A 25,826-nucleotide genomic window follows, 5' to 3' on the forward strand; every position below is an offset into this window, starting at 1 on the left:
CTTTCAAACCAGCTTTGAAATCGTTAAGCCTGAGGAATCTTGTACTGTCTGAAATACTGGGAAGGAGCACGCAAAGATCCTGCCTCTTTCCAGAAATTGTTCCACTGGAAATTATCATTTTTCACAGGAGATATTCTCGACTGTCCTTCTTGACAGTCTAATGATCTTAATACTTTCCCTATGGTAAGCCTTTTCTGGCGTTTTCTCATTAATGGCAGTGGGCAAAGCACGGTTCTCTCCCAGGGTCCATTTGGCATGGGAATTCAACGTACCGCCACCATATTTCAGGGTCTAAGCACAGAGCCCAGGCCTAATGTTTTTTACAGCTTTACTGAGGTATAATTGACATACAATAAACTTCACATATTTAAAGTGTACAGTTTGATGTGTTTTAGCATGCGTATACCTCCCTGCAACCATCACCACATTCAAGATACTGGACATATCACCCCCAAAGGTTTCCTCATGCCCCTTTGCAACCCCTCTCTTCCCACCCTCCTCTTAAACCTTTAACACGCTATCTCAAAGTTGAAGCCAGAAAGTGGGAAAGCTACTCTTCCCATTCAGCAAGTCTGGTATAATCCCAGCTCCGAGACAAGGTAAGGAAATTATGACATTTACAGACCCAATGTTACTTTTGGATCCAGATGTGAAGATCCTCAATGAAATACTGGTTAATTAATCAATTATGGAAAAAAACAGGACCAATTACAATTGTATCCCATAGACTTCCCTTTTTATTCTCCAGTGTATTTTTTCACTAAATCTTTGTTCATTTTTCCCCAGTTTTCCTTCCAGTTTCCTCACAGTTTTAGCTTTAGTTGATATTCTCATTTTATCCTGACATTATAAAACAAGATGGCTATTTTCTCATAAGCTCCTGGAGGGGAAATGTGTGCTAGATGAAGAATGGCTGCTAGTTGGTAGCAATCACCCACATTTCAAAATGAAAGGAGCAGAGCAATGAACGAAGTTATATTCAATTACAATTTTCTTAGTCCCTTCTATTGCTCGTCAATCCCTCGAGTCCCCGAGAAATACCACTGAAGTTGTCAAGGCATTCATTTCCCAGGTACTTCGATTTGTGTCAAAGCTCCTAAAAACAAAGCCTTCTTTGCCAGGAGGATAGGGCCCAACAAATAGGTCTTCTATGATAAAATATTAGATAGACTGAATATATCCAGTCCATCTATGCAGCTGTCTCTAACATTCCTGCTATTTAGGAATGAGACATGATTAAATATTGAACATTTCTCAAATGTTTATCAATTAAGTGCTAACTTAGCACTTGAACTGGATGGCAAGATGAAAATGGAGAAAATGCTCTATGAAAACTGCTAGGACCAGGGCATCTGGGTGGCTCAGTCGGTTAAACATCTGGCTCTTGATTTCAGCTTGGGTCATGATCTCATGATTCATGAGATTGAGCCCGCGTCCAGCCCTGCCCTGACAGTACAGAGAACCTGCTTGATATTCCCTCTCTCCTGCCCTTCCCCTGCTCACACATACTCTCAAAATAACAAGATGGCTAGGACCAAAAGGCATATGTGCACCTTAAAACACTATCAAGTAAAGGGCTAAGTTATGGTACAGTGGGGTAGAAAGGAATGGGAAGGCTCTAAAAAGGTACCTGTAACTAGTATTGTAACTAGTATTTGTAGACTGTATAATAGGAGCACTTCTAACAGCCCAGCGGACAATGTACTTTCACTGTAGTAAGGGGACTGTCGCGGACAGGGTGGGTGATATTAGGACATGAGAGATCTAAGTTCCCTAGTTGAAACAGGGACCCTGGTGTTAACGGGAAAGAGTACTAGGCAGGTCGGGCCTGATTGTGGAGGATCCAACAAAATTACCTCAGGTCCATTTCCAGTCAGCCCCTCGTATAAGAGGCTATCACTTTTCTGATAATCTATCACTATAGATTTTCTTCTGCTGCTGAATTTCAGGTGAATGGAATCGTGTAGTACATACTCTTCAATGTTTGATTTCTTTCACACAACACGGTTTTGAAATTCATATTTTTGCATGTATTTAAAATTCCTTTTTAGTCAGGGGCACTTGGGTGGCTCGGTTAAGCGTCTGACTTCAGCTCATGTCATGATCTCGTGGTTTGTGAGTTTGAGTTTCATGTCTGGCTCTGTGCTGACAGTGAAGAGCCTGCTTGGGATTCTCTCCCTCTCTCTCTCTCTGCCCTCCCCTGCTCATGCTTACTCACTCTCTCTCTTTCAAAATAAATAAACTTAAAATGTTAAACAGTACCCTTTTTACCCTTTTCCAACTTCTCTCTGGACTGTCAGAAAACACGTCATTTACCACCAGAAAGGTAAGAGAAACGTCTTATGGGAGCCCCTAGCATCCCTGGAACTCCTGATTCTTTTCAATCTGCTTGTATGCTTTGCCAGAGATCTTTGGAATTGAGGTAACTCCCTTGCCTTCCCTGGCACAGTTGATCCAACAGAAATTACAACTGGGCTCAGAACATTCTGGGATGGCCAAAATAAGACAGCATGCACTCCCTAGTGAAGAACCATGGGAATAGATAATCTAGATGTGTCCTTGAAGAGGTTAACGGGATGCCTAGGAATGACCGCTTCAATAGCCATGGAACAGAAAAAAAAAAGCCTCATTTCAACAAGGCAAGAATATGTACCATGGGAGGACAAATCCATTAATCTTCCCAACAGATTAACCTGATGCCCCAAGAAAGAGAAAGGGTGGGGAAAGCACATCCGTTTGTTTTTCAGTGTCCATTCTCTGTGCCAGGAGTTACATCCAAGGGAATAAATGAGCCATTTGGAATGAAGCCATATTTGTGTATTGTGTGGGAAAGAGACTCAAAAAGAGACAACCCAGTCTGTTCACCTTGAGAGAAGCTGAGAAAGACAAGGAGGGCCTTTGAGCTGCAAGAGACAGATGCAGCCCTTCTAGAAGCGTATAGTCCCCACATTTGGGGCTTGAATCTAGCAGTGAGCAGCAGAGATAGTGCCAGCCCCCACTCGGGCTCCCATCTATACTGGGGGGCTCAGAGCCCTCTGCCCACTCCAGGAGAGTTTCAAAAAAGCAAATGGAGTGCCACGTGCCTACCTAGGGCATAGGCATCTGAGATGCAGGGAGGAGCATGAGGAAGTGCTCCCTGCCCACCTCTCTCCCAGTCACCCCAAAGTCCCCCAATGTGCTCCTGGGTGTGTGACCACAGGGCGCCTGACTTCAACCATGGCCTTGGGAAAAGCTTTAAAGGCCCTTCATCCCCCCGTCCCCGTGTGAGGGAGTGATCTGAAGAACTTCTGTCTGCTGGAGAGTTCAGTTCCAACACAAGAGGACAACGACAGCAACGAAACCTCAACTATTCTGCAGCTCAGCTGGCACCAACCGGTACTGGAATAGAACCCGAATCCTCTGCTGCTGTCCAGTGACAGACACCAGGAAAGTGGAATGTTCTCTAGGATAATGACAGGCTATTTTTAGAGGTAAAATGACAAAATCTAAATGTTGACAAGTTCAAGCCAGAAGGACTTGGGCCTACCTGTGTTCATTTAGGACTGGGATGTGGCTATGCTTTCAAACTTGGTCACCGCCATGGTTTCCCAAAGGGTTGATGTGGGCTGTGACAAGAAAGGATCCAAGGGACTCAAGAGTTTTGACTTGAGGAACTAAAAACTGTTGCTCTTAACTGAGATCTTAAAAAACTAACATATGGTTAGAATGGATTTTGGCACAGAGATTTAAAAATTCACTTTGAGACATGCTAAGTATGGAATGTTTTAAAGGGGGATATTTTTGCTAAACTGGATAAAAATTTTGCAGCACCAAGATTTGATGGGTTCAACTATCATGTACTCTTAGTTGATGTAAAAATCCAACATCTCCAGGATAAAGATAATTGGAGCTCTATTAAGATTAATTGGATATACAGTAAATGGATTGGTAAAGAGATGAAGGGAAGATTGCTGTCTGATAGAAAAAGCCAAATCCTAATGATCATATATGTATTCCTTGTATATTTGTATGCTAATTGGGTTGAACATAGATTATGGAGGGAAAGACTAAAAAAAAAAAAAAAAAAAAAAAAGGGTGGACGTGACCTTTTCTCTGTCTCTGTGGAAATCTGACCTTAGGTTAACTTTCTGGCTTCTTGCTTCTGGGAACCTGGTAAGAGAATATGTTAGTTGTACTACTGGGGAGCATTGTTTTTAGTAAAAGGTAGATCTTATGATGCAGATCTATGCTTTCAAACCATGAGTTTTGTAACCTTCTCCTCCTGGAACAGAAAACCCTTGCCTCCACATAATGGGCAGTGCAGTGTGTGGATATGTGGTTCTGGATCTATTGGGTACAGAAAGACCAAAGAAAAAATAATTCCTCAGACTCATCCCTCTGTATGAATTACGGAGGAAGAAGACCCAACGTCAGAGAAACACCTGCGACTGCTCCATGGTGACCTCTTTGAAATCTCCGCATAATGATTTTACATGGTGTCCAAAAGATGAGCGAGTTACTGTTATTTGTTGTTGTTATCTGTTGCTTGTCAAGCAAGCTTTTGATATTTGTAAATTCTTACATTCCTTTAAATAGAGGTTGCTAATGGCACACAAGTGTCCTGAGATTTGTTTGTTTGTGAACCTTTTGGTTATAACTATGGGCAAAATGTCATGGAGTGATGTTAACTTGCTAAGCTGACATGGAGGGTGTTAAATTTTTATGTTCAGTATATTTTGTGTTTATTATATGCATCACTATATAATACTTCTTGAACTATTGTATTTCAAGAGTTGTAGTGTTAGAGATTATGTAACTGACAATATATTTGAGAATGGGATAACTGTGGCTTGCTTGTTAGAACTGGCAGGTTACTTTGTAACTATTTCCAAAACATCTGTTATTTAAACTGAAGCAATAAGTCACTCCTTTAAAATAAAAAGCAATGGGGCAACTGGGTGGCTCAGATCTGGGTGGCTTAAGCATCTGACTCTTGATTTCAGCTCAGGTCATGATCTCACAGTTTGTGGGTTCGAGCCCCACATTGGGCTCTGGGCTGACAGTGCAGAGCCTGCTTGGGATTCTCTCCCTCTCCCTCTCTCTGTCCTTCCTCCACTCATGCGCACTCTTTTTCTCTCTCAAAATAAAAAAATAAACATTAAACAGTAAATAAATAAATAAAATAAAAAGTTGTTGCATCATTGAAAGTTTTAGGACACTACAAAATAGCTTCTGCAACCCTGTTTGGCAATGGATTAGTAGAGTGGTGGATTCACTGATTATTAGTGATGGGTATGTTCTTATTGATTTTGGTACTTTTTTTTTTTTTAGCATTTATTCATTTTTGAGAGTGAGAGAAACAGAGCATGAGTGGAGGAGGGGCAGAGAGAGGGAGACATAGAATCCAAAGCAGGCTCCAGACTCCAAGCGGTCAGCACAGGGCCCGACGCAGGGCTCGAACTCATGGACTGTGAGATCATGACCTGAGCCAAAGTCGGATGCTTAACCGACTGAGCTACCCAGGTGCCCCGGATTTTGGTACATCTATGTTCAGATCGTTGTTAAGTCATTGGGTTGGAGCCCTGGGGTGGCGTGGAGTGAGATGTAGTGAGTGCGGGTCACTGATGGGAGAGAAGCCCCTGTCATTTAAGGACACAAGTTACGCCCCAGCACCGGCCCGCAGCTGCACAGTGAAGGAACTTACGGTGAGGTTGCTAAGCAAATACTCGGAATGAATTACTGTTCCCTATAAGCTCATAAGCAAATTGTTAAAAATACACATGCTTGCTAGTTGACATAGTTCAGATAAAACTTTTCAAAAGCATACTCTCCTCATTCCCTTTGCTTCTCACCCCCACCCAGAGCAAGTGTAATTTACTACAGGGAAGATAAAAAGAAACATCTAAGGGGACCCCAGCATTGCCCAAAGTCCTGATTCTCTTTAATCTGCTTTTATGTTTTTATGTTAAGAATTTTTTTTTTTTTCAAAATTCTACAGAAAATTTCAAGCGTAGAGAATATTACTTTGAATACTGGTATACCTACTGCCCTTCCATCGGAAGTATTTTACTATATTTGGCCTGAAGCATATCTATCTTTCTATTGATTCATCAATCTATCTTATTTTTACACATTTCACAATAATAAATTACAGACACCGATACACTTCCCCCGAAATGCCCCAGGATGCATATCATTACCTTAAGTTCAAGATTTCTTATTTGCAAATTATTGTCTTTTGAGGTAGCATTTACATATAATGAAATGCAGGAATAGTAAGTAAACATTCACTGAGTTTTGACAAATATATACATCTTTGTAACCCAAACACTTATCAAAATATAAAACAATACTATCCCATAGAAATGTAACGCAAGTCACATATATAACTTAGAATTTTCTAGTAGTTACACTAGAAAAGTAAACAGAAACTGCTGAAATTTATTTTACTAATACATCATTTTAAATATACAAAATATTAGAATCTAACATGTAATAGTAAAATATTACTAATGAGATGTTTTATATTCTTTCCTACTTACGTCTTCAAAATCTGGTGTGTATTTGGAACACATCTCCATTCAGACTAGTCACATTCCAAGTGTTCAACATGCCCATGTGGCCTGGCCAGTGGTCCTGTATTGGATGGCACATATAGAATGTTTTCATTCCCTGGAAAGGCCCCATGCCCCTTCCACCCAGTCTCCATACCCACCCCCATAGAGGCTCCATCGTTCTAGGTTTTCTCCCCTCTCACTTATTAGTGCTGCCGGTCCTATCATTTCATGTCAATGGAATTGTACAGTATGTATCTTTTGTGTCTGGCTTCTTTCACTCAGCATAATGTTTCTGAGATTCATTTATGTTGTTATCTGTACTCAGCAGCTGGTAGTTGTATAATTGGTCTGAGAGAAACTGCTAGACCCTTTCCAAAATGGCTGCCCTACTTTATATCAGCAAGTATAAGAGTTCTGATTCTTCCACCCTCAAAGTGATCAATCTGTTTAATTTTAATCATTCTGGTGGGTATGAAGTGGTATCTCCTTGTGGTTTGTTTTGCATTTCCCTAATGACACATGATGTTGAACGTGTTTATATCTGCTTCTTAGCCATTTGTGTTATCTCCTTTCATGTAAGTATCTGTTCAAGTCTTAATGCCCTTTTCAAAAATGTGCTTGTTTTTCATTAGAGAATTCTTTATATATCCTGAATGTCAGTCTTTTGTCAAACATATACTTTACAAATATCTATTTTCCTAATCTATGGTTTGCTTGATTTCTTAATGGTCCCCTTGGATAAGCAGCAGTTTTAAATTTTGTTGAAGTCTAATTTAGCAAATTTTGTTTTCTTTTAAAAGTGTTGCTTTCTGTTCCTAAGAAAGCTTTGCCAATTCCCAAGTCACAAAGCTAGTCTCCTGTGTTTTCTTCTAAAGGCATTATTGTTTCAAGCATTATAATTAATACTCTGATCCACTTTGGATGAATTTGTGATATGCATATCTAGTTGCCCTAGCCCCTTCTGCAGAGGGTTTCCTTTCTCCATAGGGTTACTTTGGCACCGGTGCTGAAAATCAAATGATGATGTAAGTGAGCACCACCTTCTGTGCTGTTTTGTTTCATTGATGTAGGTGTTGACCTTCATACTGTATCATAGTATCTTAATAGCTGTAGCTTTATAGTAAGTCTTGAAATCCCTCATTCTAAATGTAATCCCTCATTCTCTTTTTGAGGTAAGATTACTTTAGATGTTCTAGATCCTTTGCATTTCCATATAAATTTTATCATTAGTTTGCCAATTTCTACCTAAAAAGCCTACTGGTGTTATGATTGGGATTGCATTAAATCTACAGATCTATTTGTGGGGAACGGACATCTTGCCAATGTTCTTCCATCCATCTCTTCCCACACAGAAACATGATCTGTCTATACATTTATTTAGCTATTCTTTAATTTCTACCAAAAGTATGTTTTAGTTTTTCCATAAACTTTTTTGATGCTATGGGAAATGGAAGTTAAAACCCTTATTTTCCAATTGTTTGCTAATATAAAAAATACAATTGATTTTGGAGCACCTGATTTTGGGTGGTTCAGTCGGTTAAGTGTCCAACTCTTGATTTCGGCTCAGATCATGATCTCAGAGTTTGTGAGATCAAGCCCCACCTCGTGCTACACTGACAGCATGGGGCCTGTTTGGGATTCTCTGTCTCCCTCTCTCTCTGCCCCTCCCCTGCTTGCTCACATTCCCATGTGTGCGTGTGCTCTCTCTCTCTCAAATAAATTAAAAACCTTCAAAAAAAAATACTATTGATTTTTACGTAATAGCCTTATATACCATGACCGTACTTAATTATCTCACTAGTTCTAATAGTTGAAGATATTCAGCCTTTTCCATATAAATACTCATATCATTTCCAAATAGAGACTGTTTTCTTTCTAATCTTTTGCCTTTCTTTCTTGCCTTTAGCACAAGATATACTGTAAAATGTTGAATTTACAAAAAAATATCATGAATTAGTACTGAATTTTGTCAAATGTCTTTTCTGTATCCATTGAAAAAGTTTTTTTTTTGTTGTTGTTGTTGTTTTTTAAAGACACATTAAAAACAACATCATAACCATCCATTACTATAGTGCCACATGGGTTTTGCACAAGGCCACCATCCAGCAAATGAGTGACAGAGTGGGCTCACACATGTGCCTGCTGACTTGAAAGCCCTGTTGTTGTTTTTTTTGTTTGTTTGTTTGTTTTTGAGAGAGAGAGAGAGAGAGAGAGCAACCTCGAGAGTAGGAGAGGGGAAGAGGGAGAGAGAGACAGAATCTTAAGCAGGCTCCATACCACCACAGAGCCCATCACGGGGCTCGAACTCATGACCGTGAGATCATGATCTGAGGTGAAATCAAGAGTCGGATGCTTAACCAGCTGAGCTACCCAGGCCCCTCAAAAGCCCCCATTCTTTCACCAGGCACATGGTGCCCTTAGACTGGTGGAACATAAGAATTCTTGGGACAACGTTTTTCTTTTTTTCTCTTTATTTTTATGGATAAATGCAACATACATATTATATTTAACAATGGAAGCCAAGACAAAAGAATTAATATTAACTTTTGCAACGGGAGACAACATAAAACATTGGCATTTCTTGTGACATTAAATCATTTTTTAATCAGATCACAGAGTTTTAGAAAATAGTTGAAAAATGGCTGAAAGATTTGTTTTTAAATTAAGGTTATGTGTGTGTGTGAAACCATTTAAAATGTTTGAAAGAAACATTTTAATCCATGTCACGCTATTTTTTATTAAGTGACATATTTATGGAAAATAGCTGAAAATGCCTGTCAGAAACTAGGAACTATTTAATCCCATAATATATATTCTTTTCAGGCATGTTAAACATTTGTGAAAAACAGTTGAAATATGCTTGACAGAAAGAAGGGAATTTCAATCTCATGTTGCTTTTCTGTCAAGTGCAATATGGGTAGAGCAGTTGAAAAATGCCGGAAAGCAGAGATGACTCTTAATTCCTACACTTGAAAACCTGCACTGCAACGTGGTGAAACACACAAGACAATGACTAAGGGACACGAATTCTCTCAGAGTATACCACAGGTCACAGTTACAGAGTATTTTTGGCTTTAAAGCTTTTGCTAACAATATTTTACATCATTAAGTGTGTATTATTAAATGCACATTGAAAGCTAACTGAAGTGACTTAAATAATAATAAGACTCAGGGACAGTTTGTAACAAAAACTGTTAAAGTCCATTAATTTTTTTCCCAAGAAAGGCAAGTGAGGTAGTTTATACTGTATACCCATTGTAATGAAATTAACATTCCAGTTTATTTGAAGATCACTGAATCCAAGAATCATATCCTCCAAGAGCTGCTAAACAAAGGGATCCTCTTCCACAGAATGCAGAAAACAATGAGCCAGCTCTAGGTTTATTTTCTGGGTAAGTGTCACTAAAATGTTAACTTCCTCTAATACTTTCCTGGATATTATTTTCCTAAGTGGGAAGCTAGTGAGAACTGAATCTAGAAGCCCGGGATCTGAGTCTTCTCTTGTTTGCAAACATACTACTCAATTTTACTGACTACTGTAACTATTTTAAAACAACCCTTGAAAAAGCAAAAATAGTTTCAGTAATTATTTGACAGACATTTTTGAATTGTAATTGTAGAGGTTTGTTTATTCTTTAAGAATAAATTGAGTAAAAAGAACCTCTACTCATACAAAATTAGTCTGTATGTCTACTGGAAGTTCTCCTCAAATCAGTCAGTTATCCTAGGACAAAGAACAAAAGTTGTATCCAAAGATAGTGGTATTGACATGGCCTTCCATATCACATAGCTATTTGAAAGTTGTCACACATCCTTAAATACGTTCAGGTGATTCATTTAAAGCTATTTACTCAGCTGAATCTTTGACATCTGACACCACACAAAGGGGGGTAAGAAACTCAGAAACTTACTGTTTTTCACCTGTCATCTGTTACCCACTTATTTCAAAATGATAAGTGGAGTAAATCTCAAAACGTTTAGAACTTATGTATAGGTTCTAATGTGTTTTCAATTCAAAGATAGGAAAATTCTCAAAAAATTAAATGAATATGATCCGTACATCTTCTATGTAAACACGGTAGAATTTAATGATTCTGAAATACAGGAAACAATAAGAAAAACCAGTCCCTGTTTTCATATGTACACGGAAGTATAAGATAGCTAATTTGAAGATTATCTTCCATGTGTGTGGGCATAAATTACCGCCATCTTATGTCCTGGAAGTTAGCAACTGCATAAAGTAAAATGTTTACTCCTGTAGTCTGAATTATAAAATGATAAGAGCATTTTTTGGACTCTTGAAATTCATTATGTAAACTTGCACGCCACTGATTAGCCAACCATGGAAAACTGATGAAATGTAGGAATAAATAAAAACTGATAAAACGCTTTTATCTCATAATGGGTTTTCAGGCACAGGAAATAAAAATTCTCAAACAAATAAAATGAATGGATATTTGCGTTTTTTATAAAAATATAACGAAATATTAGTGGCCAGAAACACAATTATCTACATGGTGAATACAAACAATGTTTTAAGAGATATCAAGGCATAATGCAGCATATAAAAGATTTCTTCTATACATGGGCTTCAGTTATCATCACATTACGTTTTGAGAATTGGTAAGTAGATGAAATGTCTTCTGTATCTGTGAGCAACTTTATTGTTTGAACCGCAAAAGAGAGTCATCTGGGCATTAAATCTCATTAAAATTGATACAAATTCATCAAAATCTCAATCTGTGGATTCTAATCGAAAGCATGCATGTGGGATAAATGAGATTTCTGTCCCCAGTTCTACTGACCCTAGAAGAACTGTATCTGCAGTCTCAAGATGAAAGGCAGAGCCGTCTGACCCCTTGGCACATTTCAGATTTGCTCTCCATTAGCTCGTGGAGAACTGTATGTTCTCACCAAGTGCCGGTCTGGAAAATGCCTCCACAGGATCTTCACAGTGAGACAGTTTCCAGCTCACCAAAACTGCATCTGATTTTAAAGCCTGAGGCTAGTCCACAGTGCTTGGCCATGTCTATGGTTGATGAGCAGAAACAAAATATGCTTTTACAGCATATAAAATCTGGATATGACACTATTTTTCAGTATTCTTGGATAAAGAACAGTTGGATAAAGGCAGTTCTATATTTTTAAATTGGGGTGGCAGAAGTGACTATCTACAGTTGTGAAATATAAAAAAATGATATGTTTGATCAGGAAAGGAAATCTGTGTCTGGCACAGAGAAAGCTATTCGTTGAGCACCAGAATCATGAGGAGAAAATAGTGGTTCTGTGACTATTAACCACGCAGAAGGTCACGAAAGAATAAGGACACCCTCTTTCAGACTAACCTTTGCTATACGGACCAGTGCTCATCAGAAAAGCTTTAAAATTATCAATTTTCAATAGTCCACGATAGAGAAATGGTCACTTGCACCAGAATGCTGATAGTCATAATACAGTACAACATACATAACAATACAGTGTTCCTTCAACAGGAGTTCGCCCTCCTCCAATTTGGGAGCAAGTCAGAGCATAAATATTGTATGCATAACTTCAGGAACCGATTCCCTTTGAAAAGTAGATCTGGATTATTTTACAGAGCAAAAATTATTGATATTTCTGGCATTCTTGTTCAAAAAGGTCCACCTATGTATATAACACAGGTATGAAAACAATTCTCTTCTACCTCTTGTCTTTGGTAGCATTTGCTACATAAAGAAGTGTTTCTTATCTCTAGGTATAGGGCCAAATTCATTTCTGATATGAAACCAAAGTACTAGAAATGATTAGAGTTCCACATACTAGATTGGCCTTTCTTCTGGAAGGATCGCATCATCTTTCCTTCACTCTTATCAAGGAATCATAGGAGAAAGCCCCAGCTCAAACAGCCAACCAGTGCCTCCTCCATGGTTCATGTTGACAACGCTGGGAGACACCACTTGGGCTGAGAAACACCAAGAGAGTTATTGGAGCAAACATGTCAAAAGTAGTCTTGTTTTTTTCCCTACCACATGCAGAATCTTCTTGGCATGTGATACATGATAGCTGCCATCCTGGAGGGTGTTTCAAAAACTTGGTTGGGGTTTAATCACCCACTCTGCTTGAGGATTGACATGATATACATCCAATATATAAGCATCTGGATCCAAGCAATGCTGCCCTAAAGGAAAGAGAAAATCAGAGGATGTTTTTGATGGTGCACACTTCTATGTGTGCATGTGCATGTGTGTGTTGGTAAGTTCGAATAAGGCTAATATCTCAGCCAAAAGTAAGTAGATACATATTAAAATTTCCTTAGCAAAGCTAGTCGGCCTACCTTCTTGCCTTCCTCTATCCCTTCTTTGTTTCTTTCTGACTGTGAAATACTTCACATAAATCCCATGCAAAATTGTGGAAAAACACAGACATACCAACTACAGGCAAACTGTTCCCTAGACTCACCACATCAAGTAGGAAAATCTGGAAAGAACTTATTTAAGGTATAAACTGATCATTTATAAAATAACACACGTCCTCAAATGGTTTTACAGATAGTAACTTGACCAGGACTAGAAAAGATTAAAATTACGTTCATTTTAGGAATGGTCATTTTGTTTCTTTACTACTGATGCAATGCCCAAGGGCAGGAGATCTAGAAATGATAACAACAACAACGACAACAACAACAACAAATCATTCCATGAGGCAAATACATTTGAAAATCTTTATGTACAGTGTTTGAAATGTATACCAAATCTCAAACAAAACTACCAACATTTGATTGCTTGCTTCATTTACTCATTCATTTATCAAATTGTTCTTGAAAGTTACTATATTCCAGGTACTACTCCAGGGGCTAGGGCTACAGAAATGCATCAGATGATCAAAAACACTTGCCCTCGGGGCACTCACATTCTCAAAGTGGTAAAAGGCAACCAGCAAACTAGCAAGCATAATATAAAGTAAGTCTGGCGGTGATGAGAACATGAGAGAACAAAAAACCGGGAAGGCACACCTAGAGAGGGTGAAATCCCGGAAGGTCTCTTTGAGGTGACACAGCGGCCAACACCTCCAAGAGGTGAGGGAGGGAGAAATGAACACTCTAAAGGAGAGCATTCTGGGAAAAGAGCACATGCAAAGGCTCCATGGCAAATGTGCCTGGTGATGAGCTCTGCAAAGTTGGTGTTGAGTGGAAGTCTGGATAGAATATGAGAAGCATCTGCACGCTGGTGTATTTAAAGCGATGTGACGGATTGGGCTCACCAAGGAAGTAATATGTAGGGAAGAAGAGCTTTGAGGCCTGACCCCACAGCTTTCCACGTTGAAGGTTGAGAGGATGAGAAGCAGCGGGCAAAAGAGAGTCAGAAGGAGCCACCAGTGAAGTGGAATGAAACCCAGAAGCTTAGGTCGTCCTTGAAACCAGGTGAAGAAAGTGTGTTTTCAAAGGGAAAGATCAACTCAGCAGGCAGTTATCAAGACAGACGAAAGACTGGATTTCACAACATAAGAGTTCTCCGGTGGCCTCAACAAGAGAGCAATTTGGGTGAAGTGTTGCGGGGTAACGCTTGCCTGGAGTGGTTTCAAGAGAGAACGAGAGGGAGAAATTGGAGGACAGACAACAGCTTTAAGGAGTTTTTGCTGTAAAGTGGAACACTGAAATGGAAGTGGGCTGGAAGGGGGTCAAGAGAGATTTTTGGAAATTTCTCTTATCTTCACAAAACTGTTCATGCAGTTGGAAATAATGCAGCTGGGAGGGAAAAGTTGGTGGTGCAGGAGAATGGGGGACTGGAGCAAGGCTCCGAGTGGCAGGCGGGGACATGAAGCGAGGTACACACAGAGGTGCTGGCCTTCAGTGGAAGCACCGGTCGTTCATCCAGGCTGTGCAGGGTGCAAGCAGAAGACATGGACGAAGGGGAAGGTAAGGACACAGATGAAAGCAGAGGGTATTTCCCTTTGATTCCTTTTTGCTCCCTCTCAGGGAAACAAGAAGAATGAACCTGGGTTGAGGGTGAAACCAGGAAAGTTCAACAAAAAGGGTGTCACGATTTCAAAGTTCCATGATGTTTCTCTGTTTTGCAGGGATCTCTAGGAAGAGACTTGCCAACTCTGAGGCACACTGAAAAGACCCACAAGTCTACTTCATGTCAACTGGAATATTCACATGTAAAATTTGGCTATATTTTAGGAAATTCATACAACTGTTCTCACATGGGATTAAAAAATCAGAATCTTACTGATTTTGAATTTATAATCTAAGAAACTGGTAAAATGTGCTGTTACAATAACAGCATCATATTTCTTTTAGACTAATCAGAGAATTTGAGTAAAGACTGTTAGAGAATGCTTACCTATATTTCCTCCAATTTCATATAACCGTTGGTTCTGAATCTTAATGCATTCTGATGAACCATAACTGAAAAAAAAAGGCAATGCAATTTTAACCCTGTTCTATGATCTGAGGTAAATCTGTGGATTAAATAACCATGGCAACAAACAATTCCTTCTGCCTTGAGTGAAATACACCCACAAATCATTATTACAATTGAAGTTATGATAAAAACTTATTATTTTTTTTACTTGTTTGACACAGACAAGCATTCAAGGAACAGAAAGGATGGGACTATCCCAAACCAAGACGGATGCTGCTGTCCCCTGCAGCAACCTGGAGCCCATTCTGTCCCCAACTGACAGCTTCATTTAAGAGAGTAAACTGTTAGAGACACGCCAAGGCTGGCTAAGGAGCAGCTGGATGTTTCATATTGCCTTGTCATTGGTCACATTACTCTCGGTTCGAAAGAAGTCAGGTTTCATTTCTCTTTTTGCCAGAAACTGAATGGGATTCTCTCCTCTGTCCATGCCATGTTTCTAAACTTGCCTAAAGCTTTTCAGACTGTTTAATGTTGACTTCATTGGATGTTTCTGCTCTATGAAACATGGTGAAAGCAAGTCAGAGAAAATAATTGCCCAGTTTAATTTCAGCATCCTGGAATACTGCAGTAGAAAAGTCTAGAAAGACCACTGCTGATCTCCACCTACATGAGGAATGACTTTCAGCTTGGTTTCTTCAAAAAGATTGCCTTCAGCTCTTTGTGAGGAAGAAACATGTGTGGCCTATTTTATTGTTTACTTAAACATTTTGAGATAATTGTAGATTTGCATGTAGTTTTAAGAAATTATACAGGTAGATCCTGTCTACCCTTTACCCAGTTTCCCCCAATAATAACATTTTGCAAAACTCTAGTTTGCTACCACAACCAGAATGTCAACATTGATTCAGTTAAGATACAGGATATTTCCATCATCACTAGATCTCCCGTTTACCTTTTACAGTCCCACTCACTACCCTCTCCATCATTACTATGCTCATCCCTTGTCCCTAGTAATGTCTACTCGATTCTACATTTTCTAGAAGCTTCTAATTTCAAAAATGTTACACAGAGTAAATGGAAACAGAGTACAGAGCTTTATTTGTATTCGTTTTTCTTTTCTTTTTAAATATAATTTATTGTCAAGTTGGCTTCATTCTGTACGGGCTTTTTTTTCTAATCAGCATAAATCACTGGAGACTCACCCAAGGTGTTGCATTTTCTTGATGAGTAGCATGCCATTGTATGGATGCACCAGTTTGTTTTTTACCTGTTGAAGAACATCTGGTTTTTTTCCCCCAGTTTTTTACTGTTTTAAATAAAGTTGCTATAAGCATTTGTGTTCAGGTTTTTGTGTGAATATTATCTTCTTTGAGCTAAATTCTCAGGAGTGTGCAAGCTGGATCACACGGTAGTTGCATATTTAGTTTTATGAAAAACTGTCAAACTGTTTTACAGAGCAACTATAGCCTTTTACATTCTCACCACCAATGTAGGAGTGATCCGGTTTCTCTGTATCTTTGCCAGTATTTGATGTCATCGTTATTTTTTATTTTAGCCATTCTCAGATGGTTTAATGATAGTCCTTGCGGCTCTGCATTTCCCTAATGGCTACTGAACATGTTTTCATGTGCATATTTGTATCCATATATCCTCTTTAGTGAAATATCTGTTCACAGCTCATTTTTAATTTGGATATTTTTATTGTTGAGTATTGAGTGTTCTCTATATATTCTAGAAACTAGTCATTTGCTGTATATAAGGTCTGTATACATCCTTAGTTTGTCTTTTCAACCATTTCACTGAGTCTTTCAGTATCTAAGTTTTCAGTTTTGAAAGATGTCCAATTTACGGATCATGCTTTTGATATCAACTTTAAGAACTCTTTACTAGCCCTACATCACAGAGGTTTTCTCCTGTTATTTTCTAAAAGTTTTATAGTTTTACATTTTCAATTTAAATATGCACTATGGGTTAATTTCTTTTCTTTCTCTTTCTTTCTTTCTTTTTTGTCTACAGATATTCAACTGCTAGAGCACCATTTATCATTTGTTGAAAAGGCTGTCCTTCAGCCATTGAATTGCTTTTGTACTTTTGTCAAAAATCAGTTATTAGAATAGTCACATTCATAGAGACAGAAAGTGGAAGAGCAGTTACCAGTGCTTGGGAGAGGGAGAAATGAAGAGTTATTGTTTAATGGGGACAGAGTCTGAGTATGGGATGATAAAATCTTTCTGGAGATGGATGGTGGTAATGACTGTGTAACAATGTAAATGTACTTAATATCATTGGAATGTACACTTAAAATTATAAACTTTATGTTATGTGCATTTTTATTTCTTCCTTTAAAATCTGTATGCCTGCTTGCCCACCCACCCTTCCTTCATTCTTCCCTTCTCCCTTCCTTCCTCCTTCCCTCCCTGGCTTTCTCTCCTTCTCTCCCCGCTCTGCCCCTCTCCTCCCCTCCCCTCCCTCCCTCCCTTCCTTACCTTCCTTTCTCTTTCCTTATATTGAGTGGCTTCATCCTCCAATAGTATGTTGAACACAAGTTACAAGTAGTGTTTTTTTTTTTTAAGTAATTTTCTTGATCTTGGAAGGAAAGCATTCAATCTTTCATCATTAAGTATGAGGTTCCTTATAGGTTTTTATAGATGGTAGTTATCAAGTTGAGGAAGTTCTTCCCTTTTCCTAGTTCACTGAGAGTTTTTATCATGAATGGGTATTGGATTTTGTCAAATGTTTTTTTCTGTATCAGTTAATATGATCTATGATTTTTCTCCAATCTGAGGATGGATTACATTACTTTCTGAATATTGACCTAAACTGAAACGAATCCCACTTGGTCATGGTGAGTAACTCCTTTCATATATGTTGGATTAGATTTGCTCATGGTTTGCCTAGGACTTTTATCTCTAAGTTCATGAGAGATATTGGTCTGCGGTGTTTGTTTGTTTATTGTCTTTGGTGTCAGGTCAACACTAGTTTCATAAAATGAGTTAGGTAGTGTCCCTTCTTCTCTTCTATTTTCTGAAAAAGAATGTGCTAAATTGCTATGAATTCTTTAAACATCTGCTAGAATTCTCCAGTGAAACCATCTGGGCTTGGAGATTTCTTTTTTGGGGAAACTTTTAAATTAAAAATTCAGGGGTCCTTGGGTGGCTCAGTCGGTTAAGTGTCTGACTTCAGCTCAGGTCATGATCTCATTGTTGGCAGGTTCAAGCCCCGTGTCAGGCTCTGCGCTGACAGCCTGGAGCCTGCTTCAGATCCTGTCCCCCTCTCTCTCTGCACCTCCCCCCTCACTGTCTCTCTCTCTTGAAAATAAATGTTAAAAAACAAATAAATTAATAAATTAATTAATTAAAAATTCAATTTCTTTAATGGCCTCAAAACTATTTCATCTTGGTTGTGTTTTGGTAATCTGTAGTCTTAGAAGAACTGGTCCATTTCTTTTAAGTTTTCAATTTTGAGCATATAGGTTGTTTATAGTATTTTCATATTATCCTTTTAAGGGAAATATTACATACAGTGATATTTTTTGCTTTAAAATTAGTGATTTTTTTGCTTTTCATTTCTAGAAGTTTATCAATTTTATTGTTTCTTAAAAGAACCAGCTTTTTGTTTCACTGATCTCTATCATTTTCCTGTTTTCAATTTCACTGATTTCTGTTCTTCTATCACTTCCTTCATTTTGTGTTTATTTTGCTCTTATTTTTCTAGTTTCTTGAGGCAGAAACTTACTTGATTATTCTGAGATCTCACCCTCTTTTTTAATGCAAGTATTTACTGCTATACATGTTTCTCTCAGCATGGCTTTAGCTGCACTGTACAAAATTTGGTAAGCTGCAGTTTTATTTTCAATCTATGTACTTTAAAAAAAATCTCCTTTAACACTTCTTCTTTGACCTGTGGAGCTTTTACAAGTGTGTGGTTTAATTGTTAAGTATTTAGAGATTTTCACGTTGTCCTAATGTTACTGACATCTAGTTTGATTCCTTTATGGACAGAAAAGATACCTTGTGTGATTTAAATTATTTTAAATTTACTGAGGTTTGTGTTATGGCCCATGATATGGTCTATCTTTTATAATTACATCTTGATTTATTTACAGAATTTTTAAATATACTACTTTGTATTTTGTGTGTGTGTGTGTGTGTGTGTGTGTGTGTGTGTGTGTGTGTGGTTTCTCAGGCATTACAATACACATATGTAACTTATCATGGTCTACTGGGATTGAGGTTTTACTACTTCTAGTGATGTGTAGAAACCTACTTCTGTCAGTTCTCTTTATCTTCATACTTTAAGAATAAACATTTAATTCTATTTATTCTTAGTTCTTTGAATTAAAAATAACATAAGTTAAAGGAAGAAGACCACTAATGCATATATTATTTCATTTTTAAAACAGAAAGATAATCCTGACATTCTAGCATAACTAAACTTTACCTATTTACTTTGAAATTACTTTACCATTAATGACCAGTAAGTAGTTCTCCTAATTGGTAGAACCCTAACAAGTTTTACAAATAAACCTAATTTTAGAACTTTTAGATTTACTTAAAAATTGTGAAAATAGTATAGACAGTTCCATATTCCCCACACCTGGTTCCCCCTATTATTAACATCTAACATTAATATGGTACATTTGTCACAACTAATGAATATAATACATTGTTATTAACCAAAGTTCATATTTCATTCAGATTTTCCTAGTTTTTACCTAGTATCTGTTTTCTGTTCCAGAGACCCACCCAGAGTATTGCAATATATTTAGTAATTATAGTTGGTTGAATAGTGTCCTTTCCAAAATTCATGTCCACCTGGATCTTTAAGAATGTGACTTTATTTGAATACAGGGTATTTGCTGATGTAATCACTTAAGAATCTTGGGATGAAATCATCCTGGATTCAGAAGATGCCCTAAAATCCACTGAGTCTTTATTAAGAAGGGAAGAAGACACAGAGAAACATAGGGAAGAGGATGATATGAAGATGGAGAGATTGAAGTGATACGTCTATAAGCCATGGAATGCCAAGGATGCTGGCAACCACCAGAAGCTAGGAGAGAGGCATGAGAAAGACTCCCTCAGAGCCTCCAGAAGGAACCAACCCTGTGGACATATTTGTTCAGACTTCTGGCCTCCTGAACTGAGAGAATACATTTCTGTTGTTTTAAGCCAGAAGGTTGAGGTAATTTGTTATGCAAATACTGGGAAACTAATACCTAGTCATGTCTCGTTAGGCTCCTCTTGATTCTGTTTCTCACCTCTGTCTTGTTTTTGACATCCAAGACATCCTGTCTTGTTTCAGGAAGACACATCAGGTATTTTGTAGAACATTTCTAAGTTGGGATTTATCTGATGTTTTTCTCATGGTTAGGCTGAAGTTGTATGTTCTTGGGAGGAAAGCAACAGATGTAAAGTGCCATTTTCATCATTTCTTATCAAGGGTACATACTATGAGCATGACTTAGCATTGTTGATGTTAATCTTGGTCACCTGGCTGAGGTCAGATTTCATGACTATGAAGTTGTTCTTTTTCCCTCTTTACATACTGCAATCTTTGGAAGGAAGTCACAATGCAGACAATAAGGGGTGCTGAGCCTCAACCCTTCTTAAATGTAATTACCTTAAATATGTCCTCTACTTACACTGAGCAGCATATCAGATGTAAAAGTTTTTGCTTCAACCATTAAATATGATTTAAGAAATGCATAACGAGTAGGATAATCTCTTACATTTACTACTGTTTACCTATTCTGATGTTCTCTTTTCCTTTCTGATGCTCCAAGCCTTTGTTAACATTTTCTTTCTATTTAGAGAACTTCCTTTATCCATTCTTTATGGGTAAGTCTGAAAAATCTTAGTTCGGCTTCACCCAAGAATGTCGTTTCCCCTTCATCCTGGAAGGGTATTTTTTGCAGGACTTAGAATTCAAGGTTGACAGTATTTGCTTTCAGTACTTGGAAAAATGTTATGCCACTTCCATCTGGCCTCCAGGGTTTCAGACAAGAAATCTGCTGTCACTGGAATTGGTGTTCCCTATAAGAAAACCATTGCTTCTCTCTGAATACTTTCAAGGTTTTTTTCTTTGTCTTTAATCTTTACAAGTTTAATTACATTGTTGTGCCAAGGATTTCCTTTGGTTTGTCTTATTTGGGTTCACTTAGTTTCTGGAATATGTTGGTTTACACCTTTTGCTAATTTGGAATGTTATCAGCCATTGTTTATTCAAATACTTTTTCCGTTCCTCTGTTTTCTCTACTTTCGGTGCTGCAATGATGCGAATGTTAGCTTTCTTATTATAGTCCATGGATCCCTGAGACTATATTCATTTTTTTAGGTCTGTCTTCTTTGTTCAGAATAAATAATGCTAGTGATATGTCCTCAAGTTTACTGATTATATCCTCTGTCAATTCCACTCTACTATTGAGCCGAGCAAGCGAGTTTTTATTTTAGTGATTCTATTTTTCAGTTCTATAATTTTCATTACATTCTCTTTATAACTTCTATTTGTTTGCTGAGGTTTTCTATTTCTTCATTTTATTCAAGAGAATCATAGTTGCTTGTTGAAGCCTTTTTTTTTCCCTTTGAGAAGGCTACTGTAAAATTCTTGTCAGATTAATTCAGACATCTGATTCCATTTAGCACCAGCATTTGTCCATTGTCTTTTCTCATTCCTATTGTGATTTTCCTGGGTTTAGGTATAATGAGTGATTCTGTATCATACTGCAGACACTTTTGATATTATGAGACTCTGGATCTTATTTAATCATCATTTTTGGCAGGCAGTCCTGTGGAAGTATAGCACAAGGTCTGGGTGGGTGTGTATGTTCAGCTTTTTGCTGGGCCCCACTGACACCTGCCCAGTGAAAGTGGGACACCAACTGGCACCGTTCTGCTGCCTCTGATTGAGGGTGTAAGATCAGCCGCCTGCTGGGCTCTGCTGCCACCAGGGAGGGGAAACAGAAGGCTGCCTCAAGCTGCTTGGCTGCTGCCGGGTGAGGGTAAAGCTCAGCTTATCGTTGGGCCATACTGACTCTGAGGGTGGGATGAAGCTGGGGGATACTGTCTGCCTCGCACAGACTCGTCAGGTCTCCCCGCTGCTGGGTGGAGGTGCTGACACTAATGTGGCTGGGAACTGGATCACTAAGGGATTCTGCTGGGTGGGGCATGCAGATCAGTGGCCTGCTTGGTCCCACTGAGACCAGAGGCGTGATGGTGTGCTCTTCCAGTTCCTGTTTGGTTGGAGCAGGGTAGGTACTGCCAGAATGGTGCTTTGTGGTTAGACCACCCTCTCCCCAGTCCTTTGGCTGGGAGCAGGCTCTTCTTGGAACTCTTTTATTGTCTGCGTCTGTGCCACGTTGGAGGTTTCTGCAGTTCCTGCCTGGATATGTGGGAGGCAATAAGGAAACCCAAGAATTCACCACCGTGTTGTTTCAGAGGCCCGATGTCCTTAGGTGGTCAGCACTCGTTTTTCTACCTTTCAGTGTCTTCCTACGCTTGTCATTAGGTTATGCCCAAGGGTTTTCAGTCCTAAGAGGGAGGATCTGGGAGAAGGAGACTTCTCTCTTCTTTTTTTTACTTACACAGAACAGCCTCTAGTGAAACAGGCAAAAATGGGCCACTTTACAACTAAACTGAAATTGGCCACAGTTCTAACTGGTGAAGAAAATGGACTGGACAAAATCTGTTGAAGAAGTTCATACAAAGAACTTGCATCTGTCTGCAGTCACTGATTCTGACTTACTTTTGCCAGAAACATTTTCATTCTACAAAAGGTCTACATGACAGCACAGAGGCAGTTTTGTCATGCATGTGACTAGGAATCTATTGTGTGTTCAAATCCCCCCAGTGGAATTTCAAGTCTTTCTATTACTGTCTAGTGGTAACTACTTATGGTGTCTTCACAGTGAAGAGAAGTAAGTTTTTGGGGCTCCTGTTGGCCCCTATTATTTTCTTTTTTTATATAGTACATACATAATATGCACATATCCTACATAAAAACACTTGAAGAATTTTCACAAAGTGAACATACCATGTAACCAGCCCCCATAGTCTAAAAAAAGAACTTCTTAGAAGCCACTATCATGGCTTCTTGGTCACTATCCCTTCCACCCTTACAGAAAGCCACTAACCTGGCTTCTAATACTACAGGTTACTTCTATTGGCTACTCCTGTTTTGTTTTGTTTTTTTTTAACTGAAATATTTCTATCAAGTTAGTCGATTCTTACACGTATGAAATATAATATAGAAAGATTCTTCATACTCTTTGCCCACTTTTCCCCAAATGGTAACAAAAATACAGTATAATGCTAGTTAGAATCCTGACATTGATACGATCCACCCATCTTCTTTAGATTTCCCATTTTACATGTACTCATTTGTATGCTTGTGTGTATTAAGTTCAGTACAACTTGTACAGGTTCTTATCTACCACCAGAGTCAAGATACTGAGCAGCTCCAATATCTCCAGGTCCTTGTGTCACCCTTTTATGACCATACCCATCTCTCTCCCATGATCTGCCCTCCCCAACTTTTGGCAACTGCTAATCTACCCTTCATTTCTAAAATTTTGTCATTTCAAAATGTTATATAAATGGAGTGTTACGGTATGTAACCTTTCTCAACTGGCTTGTTCCCACCCTCAACATGGGTACTCCTTTTTAGTATGATTGGAAAGCTTCTCTTTAAGAACCTCCATCAGTTTTACTAGAAACCCTCAAACTGTACCTGCTGTCTAATGGACAGATTTAAACTAGTGCTTCTCATCTTTTAAAAACCTCAGGGCAAATGTTTATCCTTTAATAAGTATGCCTAGACAAAAATTATCCTGATTTATGGTGCTTCAAGATGACTTAGGGCAAACGAGGAAAGGATTTTTTTTTTTTTTGTAAATAGAATTCTGATCTCAAGATTAATTAGCAGTAGGTTTTAAGAAAGACAACAGCAATGATGCCTATTCAACTACATAAGCTTTATGTATAGGCTTTATATATAGGCATGTTGAAGCCCAGTGAAGCCTGGAATGGTATTCTAGGTATCTATAAAACTAACTTGCTATATTTTTTATTCTAATAAAAAGTAAATTCATTGAGTAAATGAAACCATCAAGATAGAAGATATCTATTAAGAATTCTATTTGTAGAAATTTCTTCAAAAAATACCCCTCCCCAAAAGAAAAAGAAACAAACCAAACATTTCTGTTATCAACAATTCTATGGTCTACTTAATTTCTTTCTCTACTTTTCACTTACTCTATTGGTAAAGTCCCCAAAATAACAGGTTCTAATTTTTCAAAAAGGCCAAGTTTGTAAATGCCTGGGAGTTACTTATCTGATAAAAGATCATCTTCCTTGTACAGAGACCTATACTCACTTTTACTCACCTGTTCTCATATTGAAATTTTGCCAGTATGTCTTTGGCTTTGGTGTGACTATTGAGTTGAATGGCCATGGACACCTTAGAGAGAAGCGGAGCATGGACCCTTATGACTCCTTCCGGCACGTCAGACTGCCAATGAGGAAAAATTTGGTACATTCTGTCAAACTAGGATGAATATCGCTTTAATGATTGCACTTTAAAGATGTGAAAATCAGTGGCATTATGAATTAGGAAAACATGTAAATATGACCAGTATTTAACCAGAATGAAACACTGCTTTCTTTTTTTTTTTTTTTTTTTTAAATTTTTTTTTTTTTCAACGTTTATTTATTTTTGGGACAGAGAGAGACAGAGCATGAACGGGGGAGGGGCAAAGAGAGAGGGAGACACAGAATCGGAAACAGGCTCCAGGCTCCGAGCCATCAGCCCAGAGCCTGACGCGGGGCTCGAACTCACGGACCGCGAGATCGTGACCTGGCTGAAGTCGGACGGACGCTTAACCGACTGCGCCACCCAGGCGCCCCAACACTGCTTTCTTTTTAACAGGAGATTCACTAATGAGTAAACTTAACCTGGGATTTTACTTTTGTTACATACTTAAGGCACTTGCTATAGTCCCTTAAAATAATAAGACAAGTAACACTAGGTAATGACAAAATCTCATGTTTCTATCAGTTCATTTTGTGCCCTAAATAAGCTTACTTCAAGCAGGAGTCTGTATTTCAGTATATTTTAAGAAGAGTCACCTTCTGAAAAATTTGAGAATCAATTAGAGAATACAGCTTTTTAAAAATCCTTTTTCTTTAGTTAGTAACAATGATTGGCTGGCCCAAGTTGAATTCCAGATGGGGATTTAAAACTTGATCCCTCAAAGTGTGCTGATAACACTCTGAAGAGCAGGTGTGGACTGCTGAGCATCTCTGCTTTCATATGACAAGACTGGCCTGGAGACCTACCTTGGAGCTCTGATTAAATGAAATGGTCAGAGAATGGCACTTAGGTCTAATTAACATCAACTGATGTTTTTTCAGGACTGGAAAATTTCTTTTGTTTCAAAATTTGGAATGTTTTTAAAAATGAATTCTCCATCTAGGTATGAACGGAAATAAATTTCTACCTGAGGATCTGGCTACTCCTTAGGCATTTTATCAATTTGAACATTCTCAAAAAATGGCATTGTTGATATAGAAAGTTTATGTTGAACTGACTCAATATATACCCTAGAATGAATATATTATGGGTTGAATTGTGTCCCACAATAGATATGTTGAAGTCTTACCCCCCAGCAGCTGAGAATATAATCTTATATGGAAATAGGGTCACTGCAGATGTAATTAGCTAAGACAAGGTCACATGGAACAGAGTGGACGTATATCCACTATGGCTACCGTCCTTCTAAGAGGAGAAGAGACATAGACACACACACAGCGTGTAAAGATGGACACAGAGATTGGAGTGATACATCTACAAGCTAAGGAACACCAAGGATTGCTGGCATCACCAAAAGCTAGGAATGATGTCAGAAACAGGTCCTTCTCTCAAGGCCTTCAGAAGGAACCAACGCAGC

General features: G+C 38.4%; 1 protein-coding gene across 7 annotated transcripts in view; it reads right to left on the reverse strand.

Annotated features, from left to right (window-relative positions):
* Positions 1-10,977: 10,977 nt before the first annotated feature.
* Positions 10,978-25,826, reverse strand: part of ARHGAP28 (Rho GTPase activating protein 28) — a 226,245-nt gene continuing 211,396 nt past the window's right edge. For all 7 annotated transcript variants that reach the window (XM_047827012.1, XM_047827011.1, XM_047827008.1 and 4 more), the window contains 3 exons: positions 24,264-24,388; positions 14,861-14,925; positions 10,978-12,693 (listed from right to left, as the gene is read on the reverse strand). In XM_047827012.1, coding sequence (XP_047682968.1) covers positions 12,599-12,693; positions 14,861-14,925; positions 24,264-24,388 — 285 coding nt within the window. In that variant the 3' untranslated portion in view covers positions 10,978-12,598. The remainder of the gene's footprint in view (positions 12,694-14,860; positions 14,926-24,263; positions 24,389-25,826) is intronic.

The sequence above is a fragment of the Prionailurus viverrinus genome, chromosome D3 (genome assembly GCF_022837055.1).
Source record: "Prionailurus viverrinus isolate Anna chromosome D3, UM_Priviv_1.0, whole genome shotgun sequence".
Lineage (NCBI taxonomy): Eukaryota > Metazoa > Chordata > Mammalia > Carnivora > Felidae > Prionailurus > Prionailurus viverrinus.